Raw genomic sequence first — 19,889 nt, 5'->3', positions numbered from 1 at the left:
AGCAGGTGAGTGTAAGAAGACTTGCACTAGCCATGCTCATGGAGGCACTGATTTAGTAGAGAAATGCAAGTCTCTCAACTCAGAGGCTTTTAATATTAGTAAAATCATATGAAAAATGCAGACATAATGCTGTGAGTACCTTCATTTACGCATTAGTATTTCCTGAAAAATTCTTTTTTATTTTTTCCCCTTTTCTCCCCTTTCCTCCTTTGATAGCAGGTGCAACTGTCAGATGGCAGACTGCAGCCGCTGTCCCCAGAACAAAGGTATTCTTAAAAGATTTATTTTTTTTCTTTTTAATTTAAATATGAGAGATAAAAAGGAGTGCTGTAGCTTAGGGAGTGGGGAATGCACTCTGGGTAGATAATAGCTATTGCTCTTCTGGAAACATATATAGTTTTGTGCTTTGTGAATTTAAGTTTGTGTGATATCCACCCATCTCATCCAACCATAAAATCAAATAAGTGCTTTGTCCTTCAAAAAAGAAAGAGGAAAAAAAAAAGGAACTGAAGAAGCAAAAGCAAGAGGTGCAGTTTGCTCTCAGTGTTGCATGTAAGAAAAGGGGCAATACGTGGTTTGGATCAGTGATCTGCAGTGTTTCTTAAGGTCTCCCCTCTGAAGAGCGGAGATGTACTCTGGCACTGTTGTCTACCATAGGTAGGGGAATTGTGTCCAAGTATTTGTTACCTGCTGTCATGAGTGGGGAAATGTAGGTCTGTCAGGACAGATCTCATGGGTTCTTGGACTTTTCCATACAGAGGGCCATATTTTGATAAGCGTGTCCTACTCAAAACTTCCCTCCTCCCCATCTTGGGAGCAGCTGATCTAGGTTATTGCCCACATATTCCACAGCACTGACTCCGTGCTCACTTGTGGCTTCATAACCATCTAACTGTAAAATTTTATTGACTTCCTTCACTAAAAAGCTTCCTCTGCAATAAAAGGAACATGCCAAACTAATGTCTCTTCTTCTGTTCCATGCTAAAAAAATGAAAATAAAAATAGTGGCCAGAACAGAGAAGCGCTTCCTGAGAGAGCTGATGGGAAGAACAAGCTAATGTGTTCAATATGCTTGAAGGAGTTTAAGAGTTTGCCTGCTCTAAATGGTCACATGAGGTCACACGGAGGAGTCAGAGCATCTCCTAACTTCAAACAGGTAGCAGTAGCTGTTCGTTTTACTTCAGTATTTGGCGCTCTCCTTTCCACGTGGATGTTTGCTTGCTTTGCCATGCTTTGCTTTGATGTCAAAACCTGTTCTTCTCAGCGCTGTTTTGTTTTGTCACACCCCGTGTAAGTAGAAATGCACATAATTCTGCTAGTTTGTTGGTCAGAGGTCTGGCTTTAAAGTCAGAGGCAGTGGTGGAGGACAGAACAGTATTTTGTCCCTCTCTGTTTCTGTGTACATTACAAGAACACCCTACGAAGTCATATCAGGAGCACCTAAATCTTTTTCCCCTCATGTTTGTTTATTATATTAGAAATATCAGGAACATCAAGTCTTCCTTATTTTCATTTGGACTATTTGGATGACTAAGGGATGTTTATTGGAAGCCTTCCCAGGCTTTAATTGAAGGAGCAGGATTGTTGAATCTTTGACAGCTTTCCTCCCCTGTGTTTTAGTTCTATAGGTATCAACAAATAGCAAACCAAAAATGTGGGTTTGATTGAATTGTTCTGCATAGAAATAACTTGCCCCGTCAGTCAGTCTTTCTCTGCCCTGATATTTTACTAGTTCTGTCCTAACCGGGGATACCACAGGAAGGCAGAGAGCTACCAGAGTTACACCATCTGTGTCTTTGTTTTTAGGTGCCTGATGGGGAATTCTGTCTTCACAGGGATAAAAAGGGCATGTGTTTATCTCTCCTCCTGCAAGTTATCTTGTAAAGATACTTAACGTGGTTATTTATCACCGAGGCCGAATCCTATGTAGGAGCCATAAGTAATCTGCCAGCTTCACTCGAGGCAAATAAAGAGTCCAAGAAGCGATGCTGTTGCGTGTTTTGTAACCCTGGCCACTTCTTTTCAGCCCTGGTGCCTACGTTGCGTAGCGTTATCGATCCAGAAGTAGCCCTCCCTCACTCGGGCTGAAAGCCTTTAATTGTCTGTACAGGATGAAGGAGAGAAACCACCCCAGCAGCCGCTGCCTAAAGAGGTGGATGGCCTCGCACCCATCGTCATGCCAGTGTCTGTCCCTGTCAAGCTTCTGTCACCCGAGCCCAGCCCGCAGCCCTCTGCCAGCGCTGCCACAGCCGCAGACAAGCCTGCCAGCTCTGTGTCAGATGACGAGATGCCCGTTCTCGTGAAGATGACTTACTCTCCACCGTGCAGTCCCAAAGTGGCCAACCCCTGCTCATCCGCTGTGAGTGCTGCCTTTCTTGCCACTAGCTGTGCTGTGCCTGTTAAATCCCTTTGCTTATAGTGCTGCTACTTTCTAAAATGTCTGTATTTTAGAATCTTTTCTGGAATCTTCATGATGCCTAATAAACAAAAAAGGCCTGTAGCATCATAGCACTTCTTTCCCAGTCATGTGAAAATAATAATTTTCCCTTTGCTGCGGAATCAAGACCTCAGCTGAAAATAAATAATTTGAAATTGGAACGTGATATTCTTTTATCCCACTAGAACAAAGGGATTTAGTACCTTTTTACTGTTTTTGTTTTTTTTTTCCTTTTCAGGCTGCTTTGTTTTAATGTTGTTGCTTAAATTCAGCAATTTTACTTCTTCCTGTTTTTTAAAGTCAGATATATGTGCTTGTCATTTGAGCTGAAGATAGGAGGGTACTGTGCAATGCTTACAGTGTGTGCTCTAAGCCAATATGAAGCTTGCAGACTCAGAATTTTTCAGTGAAGTCATTTTTTCCTTTTGCTCTGCATGCATCAGATCTAAGGGTTAATCACTGGAAATTCTGATACAGGAAAAATAGCTATGCCTAGTGCTTTCATTTCACTTGTATAACTGAAATGGATGTGTACTCGAATGAGATGTGAGAATGCTCTTTATTGTTTTCCTGAAAGAGTCCTGGAGCAAGCAGTATTTATTTCACATTCCAATGTAGGAATAGATGCTGCTCGTTCCTTCAAATACTTGCTTGCAGACTGCGCCATGATAAGAGATTACTGGGGAGTATAAGTACTGTATGGTATTATCTGTGTAATGCAGAGAAATACTCTCGTGATTTTTTTTTTTTCCTCCTTTTTATGAGGCTGATGGCCAAATGAGGAGACAGCATGTACCATCATGGGTGACTCTTTATAATAATTGTGTATTTATCACTCCCCTCCTGATCTTTCACTCAGACATACACACTAATTTTAAATATATATACAATCTTTTACTCTCTTTCTTTCAGACAGAGGTTTTACACATAAACTTCCACTTTACTGTGGAAGCCAGCATCTCATAATACTTAGCTTGTAAGTCAGCAGCACAATTTTTGTTTCCTGTTTCTAATTTCTGGAGAGAAAAGGGACAGTCTTTTCTGCATCCTTGGGCTCTGAGTGGGAGATCTTCTCTAGAGACATCAGAGTAGGTGGCTTGGGCTTGTGTATTTCTGCAACGTATGTATACTGACTGTGATTAAATCTGCCAGTGTCTGGCTAAATGTACATTCACTCAAAATTATGCTTGCAGTCTTTGTTATTGCCCAAGCAAACTAAACTTGTGCAGTTTCCTCTCTGGATCCTATATTTTATATAAGCAGCAGAATTGGAAATGTTCAAAGATCAAAAGATCTAGAGTTTCCTTTTCTGTAGAGAGATTGTGCCATCGGAGACTCTTTTTTTCTTAATACCAAAGAACTGGAGCTGTGTTGCATTTATTTATACTGTGCTTTGGGCTGTCCAGAAAAGTTCCCACAAAGCTCATGGAACTGGTAAAATCAAACAGCAGAAGGAAACTAAATACTCAGCAAGGCTACAGGATGGTGAGCAGTCAAGTGAGGTCCCTCAGGATCTACCCAGGACTTCCAAGATGTTGTCTTGGTTGGTTAGTTTGCTTTACACTAGTGAGAAAGGACCACCAGGTCTTTCACATTTAAAGAGCAGAATAAAATGAGCCTTTGATCAAAGATGTGAATCTGGCCTTCTGTTTTTTTTTAAGGTTGGTTTCTTTGTTTGTTGTGAGTGTGGTGGTTTGGGGTGGATTTTTTTTTGGTCTGTAGTTTGTTTTTCCTCTTTTTTCTTTGTTCTTCTATTTTCTCCTCGAGTTTAGGGTCTTTTCCCCTTTCTCCTTTTTGAACACTAAATGTTCACCATCGTGATGGACTATGTCTGTCCTTACAGGTAACCCTCAACCTTTCGCTGTTCTGAATGTCCATTATAAACAAAATGCTCAGTAAAGCTGCATTTTTTTCCTGCAAAAGGAAAACTCTTCCAAAACTTAATTTTTTTTGAAAGAAAAAATGTCAACAGCTGTTGGAGAGGATACAGCCGTGATCTAACAGAGAGGACAAGACCTCTGTAATCAAAAACATTTCCACAAGCTGGAATGTATTAACATAAAGGATAAAGGACGACTGTGCTAACACTCCTTTAACATGATTTTTATTGGGTGAATGTGATGTTCAAGAACCACCCATGGTGTAAAGATGTATGTTGTCTAAACATACAGAGTAGTAATTTACTTCATGTAGTAGTAGAATTTACCAGATGATGCAGACATTCTGCAGTAACCCTATCTGTCAGAAATTTTTGTTGGCTTTTCAAGTTTATCATGAAGAAGATCCACAATCTGAACACCTGAAAGCAGTGTATTTAATACTGTGTTCATCTGCCAGCTTCTGCGTGTTCTTAAAGCACAACCTGTTTCTTCCCACCTCACCCTCCCCAACCTGCTCCCCTACCCCCCTCCCCAAATCCAGATTCCAGGTTTGCACAAGTTCTGTGCCTTCTGCTTCTTTGAATTCTAGGGGTTTATTGTTAAATGATTTTTAACATTCAAATTCTAGAATTCTAGGCATGTTACAGTGTGTGAATTTCCCAAATGGTCATCTACTACACTTTTTGCTCCAAAGAAGAAGGAGAGAGTTAAGTTCAAGATTTGTTGCAGCTGGACTGTACTCAGGCTGATGGGAATGTAGTGATAAGAGGCAAAGAATTTGAATTTATTACATTTTTCTTCCTTTCCTGCTGCTGAGTACTGCAGTAATTTCACTGAGCTCATGTGTCCTTCCTAGTCAAACAAAATAAATGCATTGGAAAACATCTCGTATAAAGTTTCCAATAAACCGTGACTGAGTAATGAAATAACTCCCAACAGCCTGTATGTGTTCAGTGCAAATTGAAGTGCCTGGGGTGTTTGGGTGGAGCTGGAGAAGGGTGTGGGGGACTCAAGGCCTGGGAGAGCCATTCCACTCACCTCCAAAAACAGGCAGCAGCCTCTCCATGTCTGCCCGAGGCTCAGCTCGGCCTTTACCAAGAGGGCTTGCTGAGGAGCCTGGACGTAATTTGTCCTGGATTTTCTTACTCCCCTGCCTGAGGTTTCTGTGTAGGAACAGGTACTTTACTGACCAGGATTATTATGGTGGTACCTGAATAACTGCCTGGTGGTAACAAGTTTTCTGTGGCTGTTGCCCTAAGCTGTAGCGGACTGTGTGCAAACCACATTTAAGCATACCGAAATACTCAAGTTCTACATGTTTTCATTTAGGAAATTAGCAAAAAACCTCATCAGACTGCTGTAAAATTGGAAGATAACTTCAAACCATTGCAGGACAAGAAGAAATATCGACACAGACCCGAACCACTCTTCATACCTCCTCCTACTTTCAACTTCAGCATGTCCCACTCTGGTGCCACCCTGTACCAGAGTCAGCTTCGCTCTCCCCGTGTCCTCGGAGATCATCTGCTAGACCGGACGCACGAGCTGCCCCCCTACACTCCACCACCAATGCTTAGTCCAGTTCGGCAAGGGTCTGGTCTCTTCAGCAGTGTTATCACATCATCTCATAGCACCTCACATACCCAGCTGCCACTTACTCCACTGACACCTACTCCACGGGTGCTCCTGTGTCGCTCCAGTAAGTACTACATTTACAGAGTGGCAGTATGTAGAAAATACCACTGTCCTCTCTTTTGGTGTTATCATGTTGATGACTTTCATGTGTGCTGATGTAAAAGTCACCACAGGAAAAGCCCATCTTTATCGGGGTTTTTGCCCTGGGTTTTGTAGAGGTGTGGTGGTAAAGCATAACGTGAATAGAGGAGGCTAACCAGTGAGTAAGGCTGTGCTCTTGCAGTGGGGTCTGCCTCAGTAGAGGACGGGCATGCCTCTTGTTGCATCCGGGCCATCTGAAGTGCAGGGAAAAGACATGGTTTCAGACATGGGGTTCACTTTAAGTATTTGTTGCTCAGTGCTTCACAAGAAAAGGTGTCTAATCATACATGATTAGGGCAGTAGAAACTTCTGCAAGTTAGGACATTTCTGTTACCTGTAACGATTTAGACTGTTTCCATGTCTAAATATTGTTAAAGGGTAATTTTTCCTTAATAGACTGGATAGTAGGGAGGTGGCAATGGAGCCCAGGAGGTGGAGCATCAGCAGCGACACAGTTGTTACCAAAATACCCTTTTAAACTCCAAAACTCCAATCTCTGTTTCAGATAGTATTGATGGAAGTGTCATTCCGGTGACGCCTGGGCCTGGAGAACAGACGGTTGAACCGTAAGAAAAACAAGATTGTTTTTGTTTCTGCTTTTATAGACTAGGTCCAGCCTAGAGCGTGCAGCCTGAAGTGTTTTGAACTTGGCAGGTGGTGTTCAACTGCCTGAGGTTGAGTTGGGCTGGATGCATTTGAGGTTCCTCTGGATGGTGGCTGAGGACACTGGGAGAGAAGCGGCTGTGGGAGATGTAGATTTTGTGTTACCTGGAAGGTCCCCATACCAGGGCAGAATGCAAACAGGATTGTCCCTTGGCAGTAATGTCTTTTTCCGCTCTCTGCTGAAGAGTGCCATTCTGTATGGAACACAAAGTTGTTTCCATCATCTAGCCTCTTCGCTGGTCAGCATATGTGTAGGCCAGCTTGGGTTGTCTATAAGGTATCATGTCTCAGTATAGTTTAAATTGTGTATTGACATTTTGGTTCTCCTCCCCTGAGGAGCTCAGTTCTCTAATATTCAAAATACTTGTTGCACTGAGGGTAAAGCCTTGCATAAAGCAATCTGATGCAATTTCCTGCCACTCCAGTGTAATACAAGTTTTGTTGGAAACAAAGTGAACACTAATGTGACTTCTGCATGTTGTGTAGTTGAATACATATTAATTTATTTGTCTTTATAGACGAATCAATATCGGCTCCAGGTTCCAGGCTGATATTCCTGAGCTGCAGGACAGGTTGCTAATGGAGGAAGATGTGCATAAGGCTACTTTGGTTTGGAAACCATGGCCAGAACTGGAGAACAAAGTCTTCCAACAAAGAGGTACAGTGACTTGCCTTTTTAGAAGTTCGTACATCACCCTGTGCCTGTTGAAGAAATTCATGTTGATTTATCATGTGCATACCGTTCAAAATGTTGAAGAGTATTAACTACCAAAAATGCAGATCATGATACCAGAACTGTATGTTACAGATTCAGGGTAAGAACATTATATAGTGGCACTTAAAGTGAAGCCTGGATTATGTGTTTTCTGTCAGCCAAGGGGGAAAGATTGTTGCCACTATATAATGTTCTTACCCTGAATCTGTAACATACAGTGGGTTTTTTGGGTACTGAACTGCCTGGTAAGGGCAGATATCACAGATGAGAGGCAGCTGATGGCTCCTGGGCCTGTCCTGTGACCCTAAATGAGAAGAAATGTGATAGTGACTTCTACCAATCCTGAGCAGAGTTTGTTCCTGCTTCCAGTGTGGTTCATATCTCTTTCTCTACCCTGGCTGGAGCCGCCTTGGCACAGCAACATCACTGGCCTGTTGCAAGCCACTGCCTCACAGCCACATCTCTGCCTCCAGCTCTGCAGTGCCTGTCCCACCCCAGGGAGACGCTCTGCAAATCCCCTCAGATCCCCTCCTCCAGTGAATGATCCTAAACCAGGAGAGGAGGTGCTGGGGAGGGAAACTACTAAAGCTGCTGCCCTGAACTGCATTGTCTTTGAGTGGCATTACAGTCCTTGGCTCTGGATGTTTGACTGACAAGCTACTGTATTAGCAGTAAAATGTTGACTTGTTTCTGACAGTGGAAGACCTTTTAAATATGAGCTGTTCCAGTGTGTTACCTGGTGGAGGAACTAACTCGGAATACGCTTTGCACTCTCTCTTTGAGGCAAAAGGAGATATTATGGTAAGATAAGAAGCTGAAAGGGGAGATATGATCCTCTTCTGCAGATAAATTAGCATGCTTTATTAAATGGATTTAGATATGGTTATATAAAAAAGAAATTTCTGATTGATTAGCAGCGATGCTTTAAACATCCTGTAACATTTTTGGGGAATGACTTTTCCCTTTCATTCTTTAATAAATTTAAATTTCAAAGCAGTGCCTCTCTGAAGGCTTACTGTATATTTCATACAGATAAGATTACTTAGTTTATAGCCTTGGGGCTTTGAATGTCTCCCAGTGCTTGCTCCAGCCCTGATATTTCACAAGCTTTATATTTGGTCAGAGAGAGCTTAGTCCTCTTCTGGCCCTTATTAAAACCCTTTTTTGTGGCAGCAATCACATCTACTTATTTGTTCAGAACTGTGAGATAATTGCACGCAGTTCTCAAATAAATAATGCATTTCAAATATTTGCATTAGTTTAGTGATGGAAATGTTATTAACTAGGGCAAAACATCCATTTTGCCCAGTGTTAGGGAAAGACAGAGCCCTGCACCAGTTCCTGGAAAGCCAATTTAAAACAAAATGCAACAGAACACAGGGCTGGAATGAATCTCACAGGATTGTCTAATACAGTGTATTTCAGCTTGCATCCCAGTTTCCTTAGGCTCTGTTAGCTGTGCCTGGGGGCATCTGAGCCAGGGGACTGAACTTACTGTCAGGACATGAAATTTGCTGTATAGGAGGGGTCTGCATTGTCAGAAAAAAAATTTAGGGATCCACAAATCATCTGTCTCCCTGATCCAAGGAGGATTAGCTGTCATCCCTGACAGATGTTGACCTAAACAGATATTCTAAAAGACCTCACACTATAAATATTAATCCTATCAAACCAACTGTTAAATATTAGTATTAATTAGCACTATCAAATCAAACACTATAAACCTACTTGTATGTGGCAGACAGAAGAGAGAGAAGAGCTGGAAGTTGCTAAGTAATAGCCACAATTGTGCTAATTAAAGCAGGACAGGTGTGCATTAGGTGCTCTTCTGTGAGGTACAGCATTAATGGGCCTTGGAGTAATTTGATGTGATTTTGTATGGCAGAAAGGAAAAAAAGAGAGAAAATTAATTCATATCTTGATACCAAATAGTCTTATGTATGCAGCAGCTGACTGCATTTGCTAATTCTGTTTTTTCCCTGGTTTTTCATTTAGGTTGCTCTTGAGAAGCTGCTGTTGAGAAAGCCAGTGAGATTGAAGTGTCACCCTTTGGCAAATTACCACTACGCCGGTAGGTTGGTTTTCCTGCCATCTCAGTATCTGCTGGTATAGAGTGCAAGGCTGGCATCCCAGGCTGGAGCGTGGGATCACGCTGCACTCTCTGCTGTCTGCTGCAAGGATGGCAGCCTCTAACACAGAGCTGATGTGGGCAGTGCCAAGTGAGGCTTCCACAGCCTTCTATTAAAAGTTGGGCATTTTTTTACCTGACTGAGGGTGTACAGAAACTTTGCATCCATGTTGCTGTGTAATGTTCTACAGATTTAAAACTGTTTTGAGTATTTTTTTTCTTCTTTTAAACTTAAATTTAATTTGTTGATCTCTTTTAAAATTGCTGTTCTTCATAGATTGTAATTTACTAGCAGTAAGGTCTTCATTTTCTGGTATGTAAATGTCTGCTGTCACGCCTTCCTTTTCTGAGGTGATGGTACATGATAAATTAATATGATAATCATGAGCATGCTCCCATAGAGGCAGTGCTCTAACTCTTCCTAGTGTCTTAGTACTAAATACAGAGCCTCTCTTTGCATGGATCTAGGGAAAAAAAATAAAAACAAAAAAGAAAAACAAACAACAAAAAAACCCACAAACAAAAAACCCAAACAAACAAACAAACACAAACAAAGCAACAAACACCACAGTTCCAGGATTGTGACTACTTTAACACAGCAAAACCTGCATTTTGGTGATGAAGCAGAAATGTCCTGTGAAATACACAAGGTGGTGTTAAGCTTTTGGGCTTGAGTTGTGTCACCAACGCATAGGTGGCAAATGTCTCTCCTCTGCAGCCCTCCATGTTGTTACTCAGTGCTTTGTAGTGGCTAACAACTGCTTGGACACAGAGAATAGAGGTTTACCTAAGAGACTTGAGAATTTATCTCCAGTTTAGGCTCAATAGGAAACAAGCCAATAATCTTCTGGTGGTCCGTCAGTCACAATGTCCAGGGTCATATACTCATTTCCAGTGATAGTCATTGTGTGACAGAAGTATAGAAGCAAGCTGCCTCCTGGCTGTAGCAGCTCGCTGGACAGATTTTCAAGTAACAAAGGGTCTTTTGTAAAGGAACTCCTTAACCCCTTGGCTTGAGAGCAAGAACAGAAACATGTTGGATGGCAGCTGATAATGAGAGTGAATAAATGTGAAGATCAGGTTTTGAGTCTCGGATGGGGGAGGTGCCTCGTGTCTTTGGTGACAACTCTGTTGCAGTCCAAAGGGTGGACATGGAAGTGGATGGAGAAGGAGGACATCAGCCAGGAACTTTGACCAGGCTCTCTTGTCTGAAGAGATGACACCAGATCATATGTGTGAGACAGTCCAGGGGATGAGAACAGGAAGATGAGGAGATATCCCAGCAGTCTCATCCTTAGCGAGCGACCTAATTAAGCAGAGCAGATAAGAATTTGCTGCCTGTGTGACGGAGGAGGAACAGTCTTTACTGAAGCAACTTCACAGTAGTTTCAGAAAGTATTTTATTGTGATGCAGGGGGGAGCCAGGAGGGACCGTTTTGTTTAATCTTTCACATGAGATTACACTAATCTTTGTTAGCTAGCACTGAGACCTATGGACATCAGTGTATTCCTGTTTCTTAAGCAGGAAAGGAAGTTTGGTTCTGCTTATCGCAGCATGAAACAAAATCTCACCAGTCTGGATTTAAGTACCATGAAATAACAAGACAAAGGATTACTTACTAATGCTCTTGAATGCAACATGTGATTGCAACTTATATTGACAGCCACCCTCTAGTACCATGCAGCAGCTCTTGAATAATGGTTTATTTGTGGTTGATAATCAGCCACTCAAGGCATATGGGAATTTCTCACAATCTAGTGCATTAATAGCTTAATGTAATTTCCAGTGGCATTTGTTTGGGTTAACTCTTTGGGCTTTCTGGTCTCTACTCAGAAATCACAGCTATCAGGCACTACCACGTTTAAAGGTGGAATAAACTGAAACAGAGCATGGCACTGACTCATGATACCACAAGCAGTAAATATCCAAACTCATCCTTAACATTGCCCTCAAATGAGGGTACAAGCTCATCTTTGAAACTTGTTGGCTTGTGCGGGAAGCAAGTTGTAAAACTTGAGGCTTTTCTGTTGTGTGCCAAGAGAGTTGGGCATGCTGACCCACGGCTGCTCGGAAGAGCACCCTAATCTCTCTGTCCTAATGCTGCACTGTCTGTCAGGATGGTGTTTCAGGGAAGAGAGAAGGAACACATATCTAACAGGAGTGCTGTTGCAAACTCTTGAGTAGTTTTAATTTGAACAGTGGAATTTCTCAGGTTGGAAGTTCTCCTGCAGTGAGAATTGCAGGAGAGATGGTCTCTCAAATAATGTGCTTCAGGCAGTCAGGAAACTACTTGCACCTACTGTGACAGGCTGCGGATCAGACCCAGCATATTCCGTATGTGATGGATTTGAGCCACCTCTTGGGGGGCTCCCTGGGTGTAGGTGTAGCCCCCTTGAAACAAACAGGATGGGCCCAAAGCCCCCAGATTTGTAGAAGATATTTATTGTTGGTTAACCAGTGCAAAACCAATATGGCAGGTAAAACAAAATGTAGAATAAATGTCTAAACATAAAGATCAGCTTTAAAATTCTATCTGTATTCCAAAGTCCAAAATTCTTTCTTGCTGCATTGCAGATCTCTCTATACACGTTCTCTGTATCTCCCTCAAGCTAACAAGAGCAAAAGTGGTTTCCCAGCAACCAGGGTTAAAAACAGCTTTTCTTCTGTTTCTTTTCCTACACAGGATTTATTCTATTAATTAGGTTACTTCCAATTAACCCTCATAATCTTGTAAGGGTCTCTGCTAATAGCACAGCTATTGGGGAAAGTCTGTAAGGCCTGAATGCTCCATAGGTGTACAATAAAATTAGTCCACAGAAGTGAATCTTTTTTTGTTATTATTTTTTAGGAGGGTAGGGTAAAGACAGGAGAGCATCACTAGATTTTTGCCAAAACTTTCCTTTGGTGGTGATGTGCTTTTTAAAGTTACTTTTTGGCATAGTAGAGCAGGCTCCTGGACTGAATCAGTGCACTTATCCCTGCCCAGAGGGAGGGTACGTGCAGATGACTGGCAAGTTATGTAAGAAAGGAACGATGCTGGTGCAGGGGTAGGAAAGATGGCAAGGCAATGTGTCAGCAAAAAGATCTTTGGGTGATAACAGAATAAATAAAACTTATGGCTTGAAGCCAGTGCCTTTCTCTGATGCTTAAGAGAGCTTTAGTGTAAATCTCTGCAGAAATAACTAATGCATGCTTCTATCCAGTATAGTGCTGGAAAAGCAGTACCTCCAGAAAACAGGTTGCAGAAGAGTTAATTTTGTAGTTTCCAGCATATGAAGGAGTGGTGAGATACCTACTCTAAGCTTGTGAGCCTGGGAGTTGCTGCTGAAAAGCAAAGCATTTGCAGTTTAAAAAAAACTATATTTTTTTAATAGAGATAAGTAACCTGTAGAGGTCAATAGCATGCATGGTGCCAAGCCCAAGTTCATTGACTTCAGCATGGACGCAAGCATTTCTATGGAGAATGGTAACATTGACAGGAATATTAGGGATTTATTTTGATAAAAGTTTTTAATGTTTCGGAAACTCTCAGACTGAACTAGAATCTTCTCATAGTGTAAGTCATTTCAAAGGCATGCGCTTTTTGGCTTCTTGCGTTTGGCTTCTTTTAACATATGTAATGCTGTCCATCCTTACAAACAGGATGCTGCTTTGATGCAATAGAGGAGTCCTGTGTTCCTTCTGTTGGACTAATACTGAGGACGCACAAAATTCATTTCAGTATAAATGTTGATTTCACATTTTCATGGGCAGTTAGGCTGGTGAAACACACACAGAGTGACAATATTTGAAAGTTTTGTATACAGCTTCCATTAAATTATCGAAGTACTTTGTGTGTATTGCATGTTGCTACAATCTCTATTTATTTGTGACCTCTATCACAGAGGATTTTAGTGTCTTACCTCAAGCCGTGCAAGTGAAGAGCTGCAAAAGGACCTTAACAAAAGTTACTGTCTGGAGAACAAAATTATAGATGAACTTCCATGTAGTTGAACATAAAGTGGCATATATGGGAATAAGCAATACAAGCTTTACATATAGAATTATGAGCTCCGATACTTCTTAATTAGAATGAGACCTTGGGATTATAATGCTAGTTCTATGAAAGCTCTGGATTTTACAACAGCCTAAAAAACCCAAGTCAAATGTTTAGATGACAGGTAGCATGGTGATGCCACAGTGCAAGTCTGTAGATGGCTTATATGTTGACTATTGTGTGCCTTTCTGTTCTCTTCATCTCTACAGGGGTGTTTTAGTACTGGAAAAGGTTCAGAGAGGGACGGCAGTAATGACCAAAGGTGTAGGAGTGACAGAAAGGACATGCAGTCCTGAACAGCATGGACATGATAATCGAGATTGGGTTCACTTTCTTTTCCACTTGAAGAATGAACGGTCATCCAGTGAGGCTACTAGGAGTCAGGGAACAAAGAAAAGGAGATGGTTCTTCACACGGAGGGTCTTCTGATCTGTGAAACTCCTCAGCAAAGGATGTTTCGGGTGCAAGAAGTTTAATTGGTTGAAAGGAAGAGTCAGTCAGCACTTACAAGTATAGTTAATAATGGACTCAGGAAATCCCCTGTGCCAAAAGTGGTCAGAGGTTAGGAAAAACCAGAGAGAAGCATTGTATATGCTTGCCCTGATCTTACTGTTTCCCAGGCAACTGCCTGTGACCGCTGCTGGAGACCAAATACCACTTAGATGGACTCGAGGTCTGAGTCAGTACAGCCGTACTTGGATAGCAGCAATCACTAAAGTGTGCTTGAGGTCTTCCAGTTTTTGTTTCGGATACTACATCAATGCCAAGGCGGTGGGGTTTTATCGCTTATAATGACTTCACTCTTTTTTTTTTTTTTAAGGCTCTGACAAATGGACGCATCAAGAAAGGAGGCTGTTCAAAGAGGCATTGTCCACCTACAGCAAAGATTTCATATTTGTACAGAAAATGGTAAGGTTATTTCTGTTCTGTCCGTTGTTTTTAGCATTGCTGTATTCTGTTCCCTTCATTTTCCTTCCAGTGCCAGACTGGCTTACTGCGGGCACAGAGCCAGCAGCAGTTACAAGAACACTGACCAAAGTGCTGTATTCCATTTGGTGCACCTATGTGTGCAACCGCAGCACCAGTTAAAAATAAATAAAATCTGTTCATCTTGTTGTTATATGTAAAAGTTTTCACACCTGGAATCCAAGTCATGGCATTCCACGTGTGGGACAAGTGTGGTGCTCTGCTATCATCTTGGTGTTAAAGGTACTCAAGTCACTGGCACTGAGCCTTGCACCAGAAAGGTTTGAAACCTGTTAATAAAGAGAGAATCTGTTTGGGCTTAATTTTCATGTTCTGCCACAAAGCAGAAAAGACAAGGTGTATACATCTCAGGGTAGAATACTTTACTTGTTAGTTCAAATGCTGATAAACATTTGGGTTTATGGGAACCAAGTCTTAATTCCTAGATTTCTTGGTGGTATTGTACACTTTTGAGGTACAAAAGTATATTCCCATTTTCTGACTAGATTCTGGAGAATCACAGAGAACTGTACTGAAGCCAAAACAGTCAGCACAAATTTGACTGAAAAACAATAACTAAACCCCATTATTCTACAAGAGTACTCCTGTTGTAGTCAGACTCTCTTTTTTCTCCATTTGAAAGTTTGAGAAATAAAGACTAATAAAATTGTGTTGAACTAAAGCAGAAAATTGAGATTAGACTATTTATGCAATTACTTAACTGCAGGTTAAGTCTAAGACGGTTGCACAATGTGTGGAATACTACTATACCTGGAAGAAAATATTGCATTTGGGACGGAAACACAGAACACGCTTAGAGAAAAAAAGAGAAGAATGCCTGGTAAGTCTAAGAGAATATGAGAGAGTTTAATACTTGATAATTTTTATGTTCATCCTGTTTTGAGGAGGAGGTTGAACTGGATGATGTCTCTTCCAACCAAAATTATTCCATAATTCTAAATGATGTTCTGTATCAGCATTCTGTGACCTCAGCTACACCAAGATTTTGTGTTCCTGGACTGTAATGACATAAAAATGTTTTGACCAGTGTGTTATCTAACTCTAGTCCAGCAATTATTTGGTTTGCTACTGATGAAGCAGGAAAACCTTTGTGAATTATTCCTGTGCCTGTGCTTGCTCCTAAAGGCTGCTCTAATATTCTAGTACAAATACCACTTACACAGACTGGCAATGCAATTCTTTGTGTGCAAGGTCTGTATTACTGGTAGCTTGAGTAGTCTTTAAGAGATGTGGGGTTTTGTTTTTAAAATAAGTCCTTTAATTTGACTATGAATATAGCATATGTTCTCATTCATTGGGGGAGAGTATTGCACCTTAACATCTCTGTAGATTCTTGAAGCTACAGCTCTGTAATATAGCTGAGGGTGTTTTGAGCACTGCAGTGAAGCTTCACGAGCGGTAGCTCGTCCATTAAGGGGTAGTAGTTCCAGCAGGACCAGGAGATAATTCAGGATCGGGAAAAAATACTGAAACCTGGAAGCAGACTTGAGTAAGCAGCGTGCTGTTCAGTAATATGTCCTACTATACAGTACTGTCTGTCTTTGATCATATTTCTAGTATTTCTTAAATGCACTATCTATTTCAGACAAGTGGAGAAGAGGAAGCGTTAGAGGAAGATGAGGAGATTGAAGAAGATAGAAAGGAAGAAGGGGAAATGCAGAAGTCTCCTGACCCACCAGCTATACCTCTTGTTGGACCTATAGATCTGCCTGCCCTTCAGAGTCTTTCACTTTCTTCGTCCTCCTTCATCTGTGAAATGCCAAACTGTGGCGCTGTACGTGTGTTTGGTATCTTTAATGGGGGGGGGGGGGGGGGGTGTTGCATACTAGTGAATTGTGATTTTGGAAATCAGGGGTTTAGACTGTTTCTGGCCAGTGATATCTCCTGAATATCTTTGGACAAATCATTTTGCCTGCTTTTAATTCCCACCTCACAAAATATAGGCAATATGCTGATGTCTATGTAAAACTGAATCCGCAAGTGTTGTATCAATTAGAAATAAAGTATGGTAAAAGCTCTGATTATATTTTTTGTTATACAACTGTAATAATAGGATCGCTCACTGGGTTGTTTTATTACAATTAAGTTTCCTTAACTCTAGTGGGATGGAGCTGAGAGCAAGCAGCATTTGACCAAGTAGATTGTGCATATTAGATGTGTGCAGTTGTTCTATCATAATATGCTTTCAGCATACTGCGTTCTGCAGTTCCTGTTCCAGTGTGGTATTTCCTAATTTTTGTTTTGTTTTCTTTTTTCTTCCCTCCACCCTGCTCCCCACCAGGTGTTCAGTTCCAGACAAGCGCTAAATGGCCACGCTCGCATTCATGGAGGTACGAATCAGGTGACAAAACCGCGATGCACCATTCCAGGCACTAAGCAGAAATCTGGTACACAGAGCGGCTACTGCTCCATCAAGAGTTCTCCTGCCCACAGCACAACAAGCGGTGAGACCGACCCAACAACAATTTTTCCTTGCAAGGAGTGTGGCAAGTAAGTGAAATCTGACTGCAGTATCGCATTCCATTTGCCTATTTGTGTTCCACATGAACAATCTCTGCTCTGATGGTCTCAAAATAATAGTTGCCCCTTAGATCACACATCCTCTTACCAAAACCTTCAGAGATTCGTTTGCGTGATATTTTGGATGCTTCCTCTGCAGTATTTATTCCAATTTTCTTGAATCTATTTACCTACTAGATTTTCTATATCTGACAGTCCAGCTTCCTGCTTCATCACAGGCTTGCATGTGACAGTGGGCAACTTTCTCTTGCGTTTCTGTGCTTCAGTTTGTCCATCCTAACGTGGGATTCCTTCACCTTTCCCCTGTTGTGCAAGATTTTTGTGAAACTGAGTACAGGGACAATTAGGATGTGCATAGATACTGAAGCAACTGTGGGAGCTACAAAATACCTCTGCGGCAGAGTCAGAGTATGCCATTTTGATACTGTCAGGATGTATAAATCTGGTAGTCTGTCCCTGAAATTCTCACCATGGCATTGCAGACTTCACTGACTTCTATTTCAGGACAAGGAAGCAAATGTACTGATATGTTGTTGAGACTTTTTTGGCTCACTTAATCAAAAGCAATGCGTTTTTATCTGATTTTTTTTTTTCCCCTTTAAAATTTAGGGTATTTTTCAAAATCAAAAGCCGCAATGCTCATATGAAGACTCACAGACAGCAAGAAGAACAGCAAAGGCAGAAGGCTCAAAAAGCTGCTGTGGCAGCAGAAATGGCAGCCACTATTGCGAGAACTACTGGGCCAGTTGGGCATAGTTTGATCCCTCTGGATCACATGAGTTTGGTTAAACATGTTGAAAATGTTGGTGACATTGACGACGATGTTGTTCAGGAGCTGGGTGGTGTCATGGAGGAGAATGAAGTCATGGATGCTGACCTCTTACTGGATGATGAAGATGCAGATCTACTGCAGGATGATGCAGAATTGTAAATAAAGTTGTTTGATAAAGACAGCTACTGAGCACAGCCTGAATGGATCAATCAGGAAACGTGGACTGCTCGTTTATTCCCCATTGATTGTAAACTACTTGTTGAAAATGATAATTCTTTTATCCAGGTCTAGAAAAAAAGAAATCTGCTTTTTTCCCTTTTTTTTATTAATTTGTGTTCTAGGGGAAAAAATAAATAATTGGTACAAATATTCTTATAAGGTGTTTTTATCTGAGCTCATTTTGCTGATAACTTCCGAGGCCACTAATTACAGAAGTTCATGGTTCTGCTGGCACTTCCTACCAGATGCAGGTTCTTTAGTCCTTAACTCTTCCAAGTTTCATTTCAACCCAATTAGAGGAATGATTTTCACACACTTTTGATGGAACTTTTTTTTGCCTGTACTGGATCACTTCTAGCATCTTCTAGAGACACAATGTCATCTCTGTTAAGGAGATGATTACATTCTTTGTATTCGTGCTGTTATTTTAAGGGAGGTGGAGGGGAAAAAAAAATCTGATTTAACTGTGAAATAATTACAGGAGTGACTGTATCATCTGTATATCACAGTGCTTTTTCAGTTCTCTCTTGCCTTAATGCATACATGTTAGGCAGTTTGTAAAAGCTGGTTATACTGTACATTTTAGAGCTTCCATTTTAGCAAGGTTTTGATCTGCTGATTTTAAAATGACCTAATTCAAGGGTTGAAGAAAGAAGATGATTGTACTGTGGTTCACATCATCTGATGGGAATGCTGAACGAGGAACACCACCTTGGTGATCAGTTTGCACTGGAAATTATTTTGCTATGACAATAAATCACACTGTTGAATAGCCATCTCAGTGGTTTTAGGAGGGCGTACGCTCGAGCAATGCAGGAGCTTGCTCTCTCACCAGGCAAATACAGGGGGACATTCTTTTGCTGGAACAGAGATTGTTAACATGTTAGCTGTTCCTTACAGGCATGAAATGTTATTCTTGTGTCATTTTCAGTCCTCCTCATTACATCAAATTCAAATGTTTATTTAGTAGAACATGCTCCAAAGGTGAGCTGACATTGCTGATTAATTACCATTTGTCCTCCCTTAGGTTCAGATCTACATGCTGGATATCTAACACAGTTTATATAAATTTAGATTTGGTTCTGTAAGTGAATAGGATCTCAAAATATTTGTACCTTGCAGAAATGAATAATTAAGGAAGAATTGGATTTAGGTTGAGTGGAACTTTAACTACAGAACAAGAATACTGATTTTATTTTATTTTATTTTATTTTTTTTTTTTTTTTTTTTTTTTTTAGAGCTTTCACAGGTAGTAGCACTGATTTTCTTGTGAGTTTCGCGCAGTAGAAGAGCATTGCAGTTAGCAACTTTATAAGACTGATTTCAGATCTTCCAGATTTCAGGGTTGGTTGTTTGTTTTTTTTTTCATGGGTTGCGTTTTGGTTTTTTTTCTTTCCCCTCTGCATTCCCTTAAACAGAATCTGAGAGATGGTGGTACATATTTTCTGCTGTCTTTCTTCCCTGTATAACTATGCAAAATGAGGGTAAACCATGGCACTTTTGTATAGGAGTACCAAACCACACAAGTTCAAAAGCAGTGGGACCCATTGGCAGAGATGCGCCTTCTCTGTCAAAGCTAAATAAGTGAAGCCAAATGACCTGAAGTTTATACTTAAGGTTGAATGTTCTCGTACTAAAGAGCAACCCTTCAGGAGAATGGAAATCACTTCTCAGTTTCAGGTTAGTGAAGTTCCTGTGTATGTGGTTTGTTTTAGTGTTTTTTAGAGGTTGTTCCAGAGGTGTATTTTGGTGGTT

At 41.1% G+C, this 19,889-nt stretch overlaps 1 protein-coding gene across 4 annotated transcripts in view; it reads left to right on the top strand.

Moving 5' to 3' along the window:
- Positions 1–18,282, top strand: part of TRERF1 (transcriptional regulating factor 1) — a 100,309-nt gene extending 82,027 nt beyond the window's left edge. For 2 of the 4 annotated variants that reach the window (XM_082047428.1, XM_082047429.1), the window contains exons 5-17: positions 217–266; positions 1,006–1,156; positions 2,111–2,359; positions 5,647–6,016; positions 6,599–6,659; positions 7,275–7,414; positions 8,169–8,272; positions 9,467–9,542; positions 14,457–14,545; positions 15,330–15,443; positions 16,209–16,397; positions 16,905–17,113; positions 17,753–18,282. In XM_082047428.1, coding sequence (XP_081903554.1) covers positions 217–266; positions 1,006–1,156; positions 2,111–2,359; positions 5,647–6,016; positions 6,599–6,659; positions 7,275–7,414; positions 8,169–8,272; positions 9,467–9,542; positions 14,457–14,545; positions 15,330–15,443; positions 16,209–16,397; positions 16,905–17,113; positions 17,753–18,074 — 2,124 coding nt within the window. In that variant the 3' untranslated portion in view covers positions 18,075–18,282. The remainder of the gene's footprint in view (positions 1–216; positions 267–1,005; positions 1,157–2,110; positions 2,360–5,646; positions 6,017–6,598; positions 6,660–7,274; positions 7,415–8,168; positions 8,273–9,466; positions 9,543–14,456; positions 14,546–15,329; positions 15,444–16,208; positions 16,398–16,904; positions 17,114–17,752) is intronic. The other 2 variants (XM_082047430.1, XM_082047431.1) reach the window with 2 other exon arrangements.
- The last annotated feature ends 1,607 nt before the right edge of the window (positions 18,283–19,889 follow it).

Source organism: Streptopelia decaocto (assembly GCF_964273445.1).
Source record: "Streptopelia decaocto genome assembly, chromosome: 3".
Taxonomy (NCBI): domain Eukaryota; kingdom Metazoa; phylum Chordata; class Aves; order Columbiformes; family Columbidae; genus Streptopelia; species Streptopelia decaocto.
This window is presented reverse-complemented; position numbering and strand designations above follow the sequence as displayed.